The sequence below is a fragment of the Sciurus vulgaris genome, assembly GCF_902686455.1.
Source record: "Sciurus vulgaris genome assembly, chromosome: 7".
NCBI classification, from domain to species: Eukaryota; Metazoa; Chordata; class Mammalia; order Rodentia; family Sciuridae; genus Sciurus; species Sciurus vulgaris.
Genome location: NC_136467.1, coordinates 151864600 through 151879712, shown reverse-complemented (window position 1 = coordinate 151879712; position 15113 = coordinate 151864600). Strand labels below are relative to the sequence as shown.

Below are 15113 nucleotides of genomic sequence, written 5' to 3'. Positions count from 1 at the left end.
GGCCTCTTTATTTTTTGTTCTGAGTTAGGGTCTTGCTAAACTGCAGAGGCTAGCCTTGAATTTGCACTTCTCCTGCCTCAGCTCTCCGAGTTACTGGGAATATTGGCACGTACCACCTCACTGGTTTATAATGGTGACTAAATCCAAAAGAACTTGAGTCTTTAAAACTCCTTTATTTGATTTGTGAAATTAAGATGCCTTTGGAATTCTGGGAGGCACCCGAAGGCAGTGGTGTGATGGGAAATATTAACCCTCACAGGAGAAGCTGGTTAATGAATTTTCTTCTCAGATGCAAAATCTCTAGTTCCCCAGTTCAAGGGAAGAGTGTTAAATGTATACATTTATAAAGTACCAAAAATACTAACTGTAATTACATCTTCTTAATCTTGGAAAAAAATCCCTAGAGAGAATGCACTATTGGCTGATGAAAATATTTTTGATTCACCATTCTTCGTCGCAATCCTGAAAGCTGTTTGATGCAGCTCATAACCCACGCGGAAGGCTTATGGTCATCTGGAAGCCCCATACAGCTCGGGCCTGTTGAATCATGTGCCGCGGAAGATGAAGGCCAGGCCTGGGCCCCTCCCCGAACAGCCTCAGCCATACTGCGCCAAGCACAGGACGTGACACAGCCTGAGCCTCCAGAGCGGAGCTAAAAGGAAAAAGCTAATTCAAATCCAAGTCTAGATTCCAGATAAGTAGTTTCTAGTGCATCTATGCCCCTTAAATTGCATGAGACATAGGTTTACGGAAAAACACTCACTGCTTATCTGAAGTTCAAATTTAACTGGTGTCTTGATTCTTACGTGCCGACTCTGGTCCCTTCATGCCACTGGCCTGACACGTCACGTGGAGTGGGTGGGCTGCATTTGTTATCCAAACGGGAAGGAGAAAAGTTGGTTAGTGGTCTGCACGTGGCTGGGAGACACAGGATGGCTGACGGGGCAGGGAGGCATCCAGCCCTGACACCGTCAAGAGGAAAGGCGATGGTGACCATCCACCTGGGTGCCAGGAGTGGTGACGAGGGACAAGCACTGGTGACAGGTACGGGTGGCAGAGCGCAGGCCAGCAGCCTAGCAATGGATGGCGCACACTCTGGCTTCTGGTCCAATACCAAAATCTTGTTGAACCTCTGCTGCTTCCTCTTTATGGACGAGAACTTCATAGAGGCAGTAAATGACCCACAACAGCAGAAACGGAAATACCTGTAAGCTTCGCAAATCATCTAAAAACACAGGAACCATGGATCTGTGAATCTTTGCATTTTTTAAAAAATTAGCACTTTCATAACAAACAAAGGCTAGTAAAGGATCTGACCATGATCTTTGGTTTTCCTCTATTAGTGGTGTTCCTGGAGTGCCTGGTTGGGTAGGTAGAGAGGAGAGAATAACACACTAACTAGGGCATTCTTGAACCGTGACCTGAGAAACTCTCACTTCTGCATTATAACTGATAATATGCCCGTAAGAAGTCACAAAGTTCCTGGATGCTAAGACCTCTAGTTTCCTAATGGGAAGAGAAGAACGTGAACGCGTAGATCTGAAGTGCGCCATGAATGCTAACTGTGATCATGGCTTCTTACCTGCACAAAAACCCTAAAGAAAATCAACTGTGGGTCCATGGAAATCATTTCAGTTCATGATTCTTTGTAAAGAGAATTCTGGAAACTGTTTTGTGCAGCCGCATCTGTACTGCAGCTGGAGGTCAACACAGCTGGGGGCCTGGTCAGGGGACAGGACAGCATTCTGGCCACTCCCACTGGCTCAGCTACCACCTCACTATCTCCAGGCCATTTTCTCAGCTTTATTTAATGCTTTAGGCTTTTAGGCTGCAGGTTAGCATAAGGACATCCTGGCCGTCTGGGCTCTCAGCAACTCCAATCCTCCACTGGACCACCGTGTGCCATCCAGACCCTGCTCTGAACCCCGCAGTGGGAGTTCCCCACGGAGGAGCAGGAAGGAGGCGGCTGGATGAGGTTCTCTCAGAAGCTGGTCCGGCAGTGCCCAAGAGGTCTGCTGGTCTCTGCATCGTCTCAGCCCTAAGGCCCAGCTTGAACTGTGTGCCTGTGCGTCACGTGGCTGGGGACCCTGTCTGCTCTGGTCCCAGTCTCTCCTTGTTCTTTCTTATGCTGCATTTAGGTTTAGACTTGGGCTTGTGGAGACAGAAAGCACTCTGATCCTGAGTTTAAGTCGTGTTTGCCAATCCAGCCTCCATCAGAGCTGGGACTGTCCTCCATCACTGTGTCTGACATGGTGGCTGGGAGGGAGGAGCATGGGCATGGAGTGAGGAGCTCTGCAAGTGCCCTGCTTATAAGCTTGAGCAGTTACTGAACTTGTGTCTCTGTTTGCTAATGTGTAACAGGATCAAGAAGAACGGAGAGGCTTTAAAAGGTAGCTCCATCGCCGTCATCCTCAAAAAAGATCTATGCAGATTTCATTCTCTTTGCCAATCCTCAGGTAACTGACAGAGCGGAGTCTGGCATCCACAGGATCTATGATTTCAACAGCACCAGAATCTGTGCATTTGTACATACGTGCCTACCACCCACCCCTGCAGTGACACCAATATGTATAAAATAGAGTTTAATGTTTAGAACTGCACTGCATTAAAAGGACAAGGGAAAACATACAGGTACAATATCAAAGTTAGGCTCAAGCAACAGGATCTGCTCTGCAACTTCAATCACGAACTGCTGAGGGTTAAAAAGTGGGAACAAGCTGTGGACTCTGGCAGACACAGGAAGCAAGGAGTGGGCAGAGATGCCGCTGACATGGCTCTCAGCCAAGCTGGGCCTGCATCTTCAGCAACTGTTACCTGGTCACCTGGAGAAGACGACATCTAATAATCGCAGGCACGGATTCACCCCAGGAGAACTCTTCAGTCTGTCCTTCGTTTGGCCCGAGAGTGGGGCTGAGGAAGTGCACCTCATATTTACTGAAGTATTCCCTTCCCTGTATCCCAAGGCCATGACCCCGAGCATGGTTTTTGTATGAGGACGTGTGTCAACAGAACAATGACACTCGATCAATTAGACATGGATCCAATTGTTCCTGATATTTAGCAACATCCCTAAAATTACTTCTTAAACATTTTTTATCTTTACCAAAGATGGGAAACAGAGTAAAGTGCACAAATGGCTTTGGGCAATCTGCTGCACAGAACTGTTTTAAGCATGGCATAAACATGCCAAATCAGTAACTTGTTTCTTTATCTGCATGTGCCATGAAAATCTGGCTATCTCAGAGTGCCGGATCCATTCAAAACTGAATTTGCTACTTCCAGACAGCAGATAGCTCAGAGCTCCCCGGAGTAGCAGGCAAGAGTCCAGATTCACATCTCTCTCCAGAGCAGCCCTAAGCAGCCCGGGCTGCACGACGTGACTCAAAGCCCAGGGGCCAGCGAAGGCTCGACGCTGCCAGAGCTGCCCCAGGAGCCTGGCAAGTGCCCTTAGTCTCCCAACTAAAGAGCTGGGTCAAGGGACGTCTGATGTCTTAAGTCACCAGACCAATCTAATGAACAGAGAAATGTAAATCAATAAGTGATTTCTGAAACGAAACTGCCTCTTGCTCATGAGGTATGACAAGAGTATTTATGAAATCTGATGTCACAGAGATTTACTAGACTCTGAGGGAAGGAAGGATGGTAGTGTAACCCAAGACCTCTGATACGGATTTTTACTACATGCTTCTGCCCAAGCAAGGCCACAGAAAACATTATTTTACATTTGTATTGTATAATACTTCACTGTGCACTAGTAGAAATGAATCCCAGATGTGTTGAGTGACAGTGTTGAAGGTAGTCTTAGGAAGTGTGGATTACCGAAACACATATGGATACTGTTTGTACATTTAATACTGCAATTAAAAATTAATCGCACTGATACATTACTTAGTTATCCATTCAAGTTATGCCTAGAGCACTCTTTCCTTAAGACAAAAATACAATAATTCTCAAAGTGTTAGTACTTGTACAATATCTAATTATAAGCGAGTCATGTGTGGTTCTCTGGGTTCCGTGTCCTGTGTCTTTTAGGAGCACACGTTTGCTGTCCCCACCTGGCTGCCGGCACATGTCCACTGTTTTTGTCACCCCACCACTCTCTACAGAGAGAGTTCATTAACCCAATCTTAAGAACGAGCTGTTCCTAAGAGTTTTCAAGACAAGTGCAATTTGTTCCTAAAACACCAATGCTTTCAAAACTAGGGTATGCACATCTTTACTTTTTTAAAACCAAACACCTGCTTCTCGATGTAAACTAATCCCAATTCCTTCCCCTGGGACTAACTTGTACCGGGAGTTCTGGGCTTGGGGTCTAAATTAAGTGCTCCTAGAGCTGCACTTTCAGAGTTCCTCTGTTAATGACCTGCAGTTTTTACAGCCTGTCCTTCTTATGTTTGCTATGCTGCCACTGCCTTCTGAATTCTTGAAGCAATGACCACCCTCTCTGTAGCTGCTGCTAGGTTGACTGCGGTGGGGGCAACCAGGAATCCACCTTTGTGAGAATTGATTTTTTTAAAAAGAATGGGCTGCTGGTGAATGAGGGCTGAGGAAGTAATGCGGTGGGGCAGAGAATGAAATAATGTTTTGAACAGCTCGCCTGGCTTTCTTGCAAATTCCAAGCTGGGTTTGAAGCGCCCAGACTGGCACAGAGACGTCTGGCTGAGCACGGCGCTAGCTAGAGCTCCTTCCTCCACTCAGAAGTGAACTTACCAAAAGCTGCCTCCTGGACACGCATGAATTTGTTTACGCTCAGCTGAGATACGTCCAGGTACGTCGAAAGATTGTTAAAATAATGATCAATCACCAGACAGAAAACCAAAGCCCACCCTACCAACATGGAGGCTATAAACCATGTCACCTCTGTGACACGCCCTTTGATTTATGTCTATACGTGCATAAAGAAGGCTAAAATGGAAACAAGAAGCTCTCCTCACAAAACACACACACCACAACAGTGACAATCTACTGGACGCTCACTCTTAATGGTGGAATAGATGTTAAGACACTCCAATTAATTGCATTTAGGAATTTACTCAGATTTGCAGATGTTGAAAACTGCCATAGACTTAAACAGAATTTTTTTTCTTTATATTTTCATATTTTATGACTTTATATTAGATTAAAAACATCTGTGTTTAGTTAATAAATGTAGATTCCCCCCTGAACACACAATTCTGATAAAAAGTTAATACGAGAGAGAAAGAAAAAGAGACAACTTTTTTTTTTTTTTTTTTTATTTGGGTGCTGGGGATCGAACCCAGGGCCTGTACTTCCAAGGCAAGCACCCTACCGACTGAGCTATCTCCCCAGCCCCAAGAGACAACTTTTATGTGGATACTAAGATCTTCTGCAGGCCAAGGACACAGCACACATGCTAAATTGCATGGCTGAAACGAAAGTGTTGTGATCACAGCCTATACTTACTTGTGACTTATCCGAAGGAAAAGTCTACCGCAGGTTCCCATTCTGTGACCTGGAAGGCCTTTGCCCTGTAGCCTTCCCTGCGACTCATTAGGGCATGTTTTCAGAAACCACAGGCCCTGCTTATTATTTGTTTATTAAAATAACACAGGAAAGAATGCCTAAAATACAATCAGATTACCAGCTCTCTTGGATTACTTTTACCACTGGTCCCTTTTATTTGGACAGATAAATAGGAATTAGCCCTGGTCAGGTCTTTCTGTACAAGCCTTTTTTTTTTTTAACTAGAAGAACTTCTGAAAATAGTTTTAAAGAAATGGACATGAAACCAGAGACAAGAGTCCAAAATAAAATCCTCCCAAATGGGAGCAAAGCTTCCTAGTGTAAGAAGTCAAGCATTTCCCGACTCATTCTGGGTACACCTTTTGCTTTGAGCTGTTTGCTTTTTGCAACAGCATTTAAAAGAAAACCAGCTGACCACTTACAACCTGAACAACGGCTGTGGGGTATGATTAAGAAATGCACCTGGCCTCACTCAACAACACGTTTGTTTAACCTGCTGACTTTCCTGTGTCTGGGGTCAGGCAGGAGCAATCTGGGTTAGGGGCAGGAAAAGTGATATGACTGACTCACCCAGAACAAAGCACTGGTTACCCTCGTAATTACAACCGCTTTAACAGTTTCTAGTAGGCAAGGCTAGCATTTAAGTGACCCACTATAATTTGGGATGAAATCCCAGGAAATCAGGCCAGTTTTGGAGCAGGAGTGGCATTTTTGAGTTTACTCAGCATGATGAACCCACTGAACGCTGAGTGTTCCTCCCTGGGCACAAATGTAGGTCAAGGGGAAAAATGAACTCTAAAGGGGTTTAGCCATGGAGGAAGACTACAGAGCATGCACTCCCAGGAGCAATGAGGGTTTATTTTACTTGTACATCTTTCCTATTATGGAAAATTTGAATTATACGGAAAGATGTACAGGAGAAAACAGCACGACCCATCACAGCGCTGCTGATCAGCACATGTCCCAACTCGCCCCTCTTTTGACTTTTAGGAAGCAAATCATAAACAGCCAATTTTTTACTTTATATTTCATTTACGATATATGTGTATATTTTTCTCAAGATCACTCCAGTGAGCTCACTGAGCATGAGATGTTTGAACCAACTTTAACCACACCTTGTAAAATGTTCTTACAATAAAACCTATCTGCCTAGAACTAATTTGCTTGAATGTAATTGGGTAATTAAAATGACAAAGTTACTTGAAACACAACCCTCTATTATTTTATTTTTTGGGAAAAACAGCATCCTAAATTGAGAAAACAGGGCCTGTAACTATCCCTACGGTTCCAGTCTTGGTGGACATGCCAACAAGAGATGAAGTCAAAGGTAACACGGTTAGAGTCACCTGAACATTGCCTGGAAAATGGGAGGAGGTCACAAAGGGCCCAGGAGCTGCCTGGAACAAAATTCCCCTTCCCTTCACTACATGCGCACACGGAATAAAATAGAAAGCCAGCAGACCAAACCTGGAGCTTCAAAAATCACTCAGCAAGTGGCCTAGCTACTTACAGTAATTTATTACCCAGGTTAAAGCAAAGATCAAAAGAACTCCATCTAGCAGGGATATTCAATTCTTCATTGCCTGATGACTAATTTGTAGGGAAATGAAGTCTTCACAAGAGAAGCCAAAATAATCTGAGGTGACTTTGATACAGTGCCACAGAGGACATGAAGAGGAAGCCAGGAGGGCTGCAAATGGCCAGGTTCCATCAAGAGTTCTAATAAAAGAGCAACGGAATTTCCCTGAACTGCAAATTCAAGAATGTCAGAAGTGGGCAAAAGTTAGGTAAGCCAGGCAAAACCTTTGATTTGTCACAGTCTGTGTGTGTGCGTGTGTGTGTGTTGCTGTGGCTGAATGCTAACTTGAGCCAGTGTTGCAGTTAATTAAAAGCCTTCATTCTTCTGTAGCTCCCCCCCTCCAAAAAAAAGCAGCATTCCCATCAGTCACCTGGCCCATCTGGCTCCTTTTGCTGTCCCACACCGTCCCTCAGCGTGGTCAGACATCGCTGGCTCTCTCAATCACCAGCAAAGTCCTGTGTACTGCAAAGTGACTGATTTAGCTTCAAAAATGTTAAGTTGAAATGGTAACTTTGAGTGTTGCCTAGCGCTATGGTCACGTTCAGCATAAACATCTTTTACAAATTCCTGGCGCTTAAGTCAGTGGTCACTTTAGAAATACCAGAAACTATTCAGGGTCTCGTAACTCCCAGGAACGACTGGCACCAGCTCTTCCTCCTGAGTGCAGACATCTCTGTGCTCCCGGCTGAAGAAGCAGCCTTCACACTAGTTATTTTGGCTAGTTAAAAAATCCCCACCACATGTCTGTCTATAAATTTGTAGAAAGAGATTTAAGTTTATATTAGCATTTCAACTGTGCAATTTTTTTGTTTGCTTCTGAAATCACCTCGAATTAACAGATTTATTGGAACTGTACTTAGCTCAGAAGTTTAACACGAGCCTCACAAGTCTTGTAATATATTCCCATGAAGATGTGGGGTGTTGAGCATTTTCTTAAAACTGAATTGAAGTGTGTGATTTTTTTTTTAAAGAAGGAATCCTTATCTTTTATAATATACAGTAAAATACTTAGAAACCCGGGAACTCTTCAAATATGGGGGCTGGAGAGTGTCGGGTATAAAATGAAGCAAGAATGACAAAGGGTCTTCATAAAGCAGGCACTAGTATGTAAAGGCATTACATTTTTTGGTCTAATTCTGTCAGCAAAACTTTCTTTTTTAAAATGGACACATTTTATTTATTTATTTATTTATTTTGATACTAGGGATTGAACCCAAGGGTGCTTTACCACTTAGCTACATCACCAGCCCTTGCAATTTTTTTTTTTTTTTTAAATTTTGAGACAGGATCTCACTAAGTTCTTAGGGCCTCATTAAATTGCTAAGGTTGGCCTCAAGCTTATTGATCCTCCTGCCTCAGCCTCCCAAGTCACTGGGAATACAGGTATGTGCTACCACCCCCAGCCTAGCAAAAGCCTTGATAGTGAATATGTCAGATACAAAGCTGCACACTTTTTGTAAGAATTATCATTTAGCAAAATAACACTCAGAGCAGTGAGGAATCCAGACTTTTCAGGTAGTGTTTCATCCACCTTTACCACTTTAAAAGCCTAGTTTACTCGCTAGAGTGTTTGGAAATAATAAACAAAACTAACCAACAACAACAGTAGCAACAATATAGCAAAAAAATAAATACCCCAAATCTGTCTTTTCAGTCTTTGAGATGCCACTGACATACATGTTTATATATATATATATATATAATTTTTTTTTTTTGCAGTATGGGGGATAGATCCCAAGCCTCACATGTGCTAATCAAGTGTTCTACTACTGAATGACAGTTCCAGTCCATGTCACTGGATTTTAATGTAAATGAAATACAATTATTTTAGTTCAGAGATATGAATTTTCTGTTGTCTTCATAGGCACTGACAATTAAAACAAACATAAATGTAATTGGTAAGTGTACTTCAACATGACTATACACTGTAAAAACTGTGCTACATGTTCAGAAAGACCTAAGTCTGAAGTTTCGTTACTAAATACTAGTCCCGGAAGTTTTCACATAAAGGTGCCAATCATCACCGATAACTCTAACACCCGACACAGGACAGTGCGCTTCTTACCTTGTGATCGTACGGATTGTAGGAATGAAACACCCGAGAGAGGTCTTTGGTTCTGTGCTTCTTCTGTGGAAGAGAAACACAAGAATTGAGGTTGACAGATGGCACAGACCACACGAGGCACACGAGCCCACATCCATCTGTACAGAGCTGTCATTTATTTAGAGAGTCTTCCTTTGTGCAGCTGAGGGGACACACAGGTAAGAGCAGAAACAAGTCGCCTACGATCATGCAGATCATGGTCACAGAGTAGACATGCAACCTCTTCCCAGAAGGTTTCAAAGTTAAAACCATTATCATCAAAGACTATCACAGAACACATGAATCAGAGACTGAAATGGAGAAAAAAATAGTGAATATAAAGAAAACTTGATATGCATTTTGGTCACTTTCGACTTTACTGCAGCAACAAGTGCTTCCCCTCGGAACCAGGCACTGGCGTCACCCACTCAGAGGCTGAGCACGCAGGCTTCCCAGACTCAGCCTGCGCCCACAGTGTGAGGGCACTTGGTTCCTCCGCTGCTCCAGAGCCCAGCTGCTGTGCTCTCCTCTTACGCACAGCAGGCACTCAAGAAAGGCCGGCTAAATAATGAATAAACGCATCTGAGTCAGGCACACTACCTCGCATCTCCAACGATGCGCACCTTTCCAGCTGAACAGCACTACTCAAGTCCCCTGTCCACCTCTGCAACAGAGGTGCGGGCATCTCTCCTTACAGCCAACTAAAGCCACTGCTTTCTTTCTCCTCCACGGTGACTGGCCCACCCTCATGACCACGACCAACAGCTTTGTGACCTGGTCCAAATCTTCCATGCGTACATGTGTGCACACGCGCACACACATTTAGGAGGATACAAAATGTTTTCTGTGCTGATAATAAAATTTATCGTATGTAATTTTCTTCCATCACAGAATTAGCCCACTGCCACACCTTAAAATTTGGTCGTGAAAGTGGTTCCTCTGTCCTTAACACTACCCCTGTCCTGCTTCTGGTTCTCCTCTGGTGTTTATTCCCACTGCCAGGTGCTGGGCGGCTTCTGTCTTGGCTTGCAAATGATCCTCGCCAGGTATTCACGAGGCCTGGGGGAGCATGCTTGGCTTCCTTCAGTGCCTCGTGGGGCATCCGCCGCACCCCCACAGTGCTGGAGGTCGCAGCTCCTGCTGGGTTCTGTGCAGCCTCTGCAGCCACCCTGATAAACAGCCCAGCCGATGTTAAAATCACTGTACACACTCACAGTCTCCCAGAGACCTGGGCCACTATTCCAGAACTACCCTGCAGTCCCAATTCCACTGGCAGTCCTTTCAGGTACTTGGCCTTGCTTTCGATTTGGGATGCCCACCGAAAGTCTTCCCTCCCAGATTCAGCTGCCATCCCGACCCTTCTGTCCTCCTCTTAGATGGTACTTCTGAAACCATCTGACTTGGAAGTAATTCAGCACTCCTCCCCCGCTGCAGAGTGCCGCAGAGTGGAGCTGTCCCTTCCAGGGGCCTGGACGCAGCTCCCTGGGCTAAGGGCACGCTAGCTCTGGGAGCTCGGGGTCTGCTCTGAACAGGTCACTTGCCCATCTAAGTTTACATTAGCCTGCGATTTTCTCCCTCTCCTTTCGCACACTCAGTTGATGTAACTATCCTTGGCTTTCACTTCACTCAGAAGAAAACTGACGAATACTAACGCCTCCTTTGGTAGGAGACTTGATATCGCACGTTCGGGAACACTTCTTTTCAGAAAGGAAATTGTGCCAGAGAAGATAAAATAGGCAGCCTATCAATACTTATTTTAGGAAGAGTCCCAAGGACTGTTCGGTCTTAGAAATGATGGCGCTACCAGTTTGAGCTGGCAGGTAGCTGCAAGTTGCTTTGTGGAACTTTGAGTTTGAGTTTGGCATCTCCATCTTCAATGCCTTTTCTTCTTCCTCCCCCTCCCCCTCCCCTCCCCCTCCCCCTCTCCCTCCCCCTCCCCCTCCCCCTCCCCCTCCCCCTCCTTCTCCTCCTTCTTCTTCTTCTTCTTCTTCTTCTTCTTCTTCTTCTTCTTCTTCTTCTTCTCGGTGCTGAGATTGAACCTGGGGCCTCACGTGTGTTAAGTACACGCTCTGCCACTGAGCTACACCCCTGGCCCTACACGTTTTAAGCTACGTCAAATAATTTTGGGAGGGAGGTAAGTATAACATGACTTGGACTAGCTCGAAAGAAGTCAGCAAGGAAACAATGCACTTTTTTGTTTTTTGTGAAGACAGCTTTGTTACACGGTAATACAGGAAAGGCTGGCTGTGAATCTTAAAGGTTGTATGTGATCATCTGCTATCTGAAAGCCCCTCGTGTTCAGGAAGAAACACTGAAATCATGAGTGATCAGGTGTCTAGTGAAACCCTGCTCCTTCCACTTGTTCCGTGGTGGTGGTTTCAAAGCCAGTCCTGACATCTGTCCTGAATGGCTAGGGCCAGTGGCAACACTCAGCGGGGTCATTTTCAAGACTTTTCCTTCAGCGTGCTCTGCACACAGGCAGAGGGTACGGTGACCTGAATCCTAGAGCATGCTGCATAGACCTGGGGCTTCCAGAGCCCTTGGGAGTCACGGTGGAAGAGCTGATCACACAGGCTGAGAGCAGCTCCTTCACCGAGTTCCAGCACTGAGGCCATCTGGAAGGTCACAGGTAACTAAGACAAGGCCGCCGTTACGGGTAAGCCTGCATCTCAGGCAGCAGCGGCAAGAGTGCCAGTCTGCAAGACCTGCTGAGCTTTGCCATCAGCAGTTTTAACTGAAACCAAAAGCTGAGCCAAAAACGGAATAATTAGGTATTTTCCTATTGCATCATCGGACCTGTCTAAATTACCTCCCACCTTTCAGCTTGTTAAGACAAACAACGCCGTCACACGACCACCTGCTCATTCTCCAAATGTTTAAAAGTAAACACGTGGAACAAGGGGTGGATGAACGCGTATGACGGTGGCCAAAGTACAGCGAGGGCAACTGGCGTTCTCCCAGAGCCGTCCCAGGTGCCTTGTGTCACCTCCTCCATGGACCGAGGCACAGCCTGCGGCAGTGGGAGGGTATTTAAAGGGGCACACGGGGTGCTGGGTGTCCTTGGCCAGCAGCAGGTTTCAAAACGAGGCAGCCTGCATCGCTCATCAGAACTGAACCACAGAGAGGCAGCGGGTAAGTCAGGCAAAACCTGGGGATCCCGAGAGCTGGATACCCCGGTCCCCAGGCACTGCACTTCACCAACTGCTTTTCTTCCATGTGGGGGGCAGAAGATGACCCTGTTTCTTCTACCCATGATTAAATTTCCTTTCAAAACCACACAAAACTCCAGGTCCCACGGGAGCACCGTGAACAGCAGCTGCCAGGTGACACAGGCATTGCAGTTTTGACCACAGGCATCACCAGAGCTCAGATACGAGGAGCTCCGGGTGAGATGGGAACCCACGTTCGGAACACGAGGATACCGACCGGCTGAGTAGGGTCAGTTGTCACAACTTCACTTCTTTTGGTCCCACACTAACTTAATGATTTCTGTAACATCTCTCTAGATGTAGATTGTATCTTTCTCAAATAAAATACTACTATAAAGTTATAACAAGACCACAAACTTCATTAAAAAAGATTTTCAAAATGATAAAGCCCATGGGCTTTCTGAGAATTTGGTCCATCTCGGGTGTATATTACAACAGTTAGGTATCTGGCAAGCCTCTGTCACCCTTCGTGGTAAGAAGCCCAATGAGCAGGCTTGGGTTTCAACAGTCTCATTTGGTCCGGCTCCCTTGCTGGCAAAGAGCTTAAGAAGTGGTTAGCGGGTCAACCGGTAGAAAGCAGTAGGCAGCGCAGAAAGGGAAGAGGAAAAGATTAGGAGCCAAGACAGCTGCGAACTGGACAATCAGGTTCCGCCCGGCACACCTCTGCGTCACGCAGGCTGCCCGAGGCACCGAGGCAGCGATGGCCTGGTGGAACCAGGGGAGCCAGGTCCTGAAGAAGTTCCCAGAGATGCTGCTGTCAAGCTCTGGAGGCAAGGCTGGGGTCCAGGTCTGCTGCACAGTCACCGCACACCAGGGACCCACAGTGGGGAAGCCACACCCTAAGGCATCAGGGTGGAACCAGACGGGAGGTCAAGACAAAAACAACGATGGCCACAGCCAGAGGGTCACTGGTGAAGAACCAGTCAGGACCTGGGAGAGGCGTGGTGAGGACCAGGGCTAAGCAAGAGGGGCACTGACGTAGGGACAGGAAATGAGGTAGCCGCGGACCTAGCCAAGCAAGGAAAGGTTTCAGCCACCAAGATGTGGCTGGTGCTCAGGGATCTTCTATCTGCCCTGAGATCTTCTATCACGCTTCCTGAACGGCAGGTTCCAGCAAGAGGATGTGGACAACACGGGCCCATTAAATCCAGTCTGCAATGTGACAGTAATTGGTTGGAGAGGGAAAATATTGTTGTCTACTGGGCAGTTTTTTGATAAAAGTAAAACAAACAAACAAAAACAACCCACTGAGTTCATAGCTAGGTCATGCCAGGTAAGGGCTACAGGGAAGCAGACTGCACATGGGACAAAGGGAGAGGAAGGGGCTGTGCTGAACTAAGGAGCGGGCCTGCCGGGGTGCTCCTCAACCCCGTCATCCCAGCAACCTGGGAGGCTGAGGCAGGAAAATCGCAAGTTCAAAGCCAGCCTGGGTGAGTTAGCAAGATCCTGTCTCAAAATAAAAAATGACAAGGGCTGGTGGTGAAGTTCAGGGGTGAAGCACCCCTGGTTCAACACCCAGGACTGGGGTGGGGGCCTGGCTAAATGATTCTAGAACACATGGTCCCAGAAATGGGGCGATGAACGATCAAAGTTGCATTTCACAGAGCCCCCCAGTGACACTGAGACACAGCCCACGGGGAGCGGCTGGAGACCATCAGGGAGGCACCGGAGGCTACTGGAGCTGTTCTGAAGGCAAGGCGGCCCACACGAAGAGGGCCAGGGAGAGGGGCCAGACCCGAGAACCTGCTACGAGGCAGGATGGGCAACCCCTGGCGACTCAATGCAGTGCACGAGAGAAAGCAGCAGGCAGTGTCCAGGCAGTGTCCAGAATGAGCAGCAGGTCTGAAGACCTGGGGACAGGAAGGAGTTCCTGTGGTGGCTGGGAGACAGCGAGAGGAGGAGGAGGAAGGTGGACAAGAAGGCCTGGTGCGGGGGACGAGGGAGTCGTGCACACACTGTCATTTAAAGCAGGGCAGGGACGAGATGACAGGTGAGAACAGAGGAAGGGAAGAGAAGACCGCTGCAAGTCCTTGGGAGCAGCGGCTTCGACCCTGGCGAGGTGTCCGCCCTGACTTCCTGGGAAGCTGAGCGAGGCCAGCGGTCCCCAGCCTTGCTGCAGGCTAGATGACTAGGGAACTCTGAAGACACCAGAGCTCCTCCCTGCTCCCCAGTGCCTCTGATGCACTGGTCTTGGGGGACCCTGGCAAGCGTGAGGGGACGTCCAACAAGCGGAGAGTGAAGGCGGCTCCGGCTGTGCAGCGTCCGAGCGGCTCCGGCTCCCCACTGCCGTCTGCCTTCTGGATCCCACGGCACCCCTCCGGGCCCTGCTCCAGCCTGGAGCTGGCCTCATTCCTGACCGCTCCCTTTACCGACGCACTCCCCACATGGGAATTCCTCTGGGGACACAGGCTTTCTGCAGGACAGGCGACCTACGTGTCCAGTCCCACAGTTGGTTAGTGCTTCTGTAAAATAAACGGAAAGCCACCTTAACAAGCCTGCACCTTTACTCTGCTATTCATGTATGGAACACCGGAGCGGAATTACGAGCACCGACGCCAGCACTCAGTCTCAGTCTACTGCTCTGCTGTCCTGTGTCGAGGGTGTCGCTAAGATGGCAATACTCATTCAAGATCGAGGTAGAAGCAGGAAAAGGATTCACGGAATTTAAAACAATGAACCTTAAAGGTTAGAGATCAACTGGAAAATCAATGATGTGAAATATGGTTGTGTTAAGGCAGAACACACAGGGAGGCAGGGA

The 15113-nt window shown here is 47.1% G+C and overlaps 1 protein-coding gene across 1 annotated transcript in view; it reads right to left on the bottom strand.

Moving 5' to 3' along the window:
- Positions 1–15113, bottom strand: part of CDKAL1 (CDKAL1 threonylcarbamoyladenosine tRNA methylthiotransferase) — a 629759-nt gene that overhangs the window by 102660 nt on the left and 511986 nt on the right. Inside the window, exon 11 of the mRNA XM_079147924.1 lies at positions 9129–9191. Within this exon, the coding sequence (XP_079004050.1) occupies positions 9129–9191 (63 nt within the window). The remainder of the gene's footprint in view (positions 1–9128; positions 9192–15113) is intronic.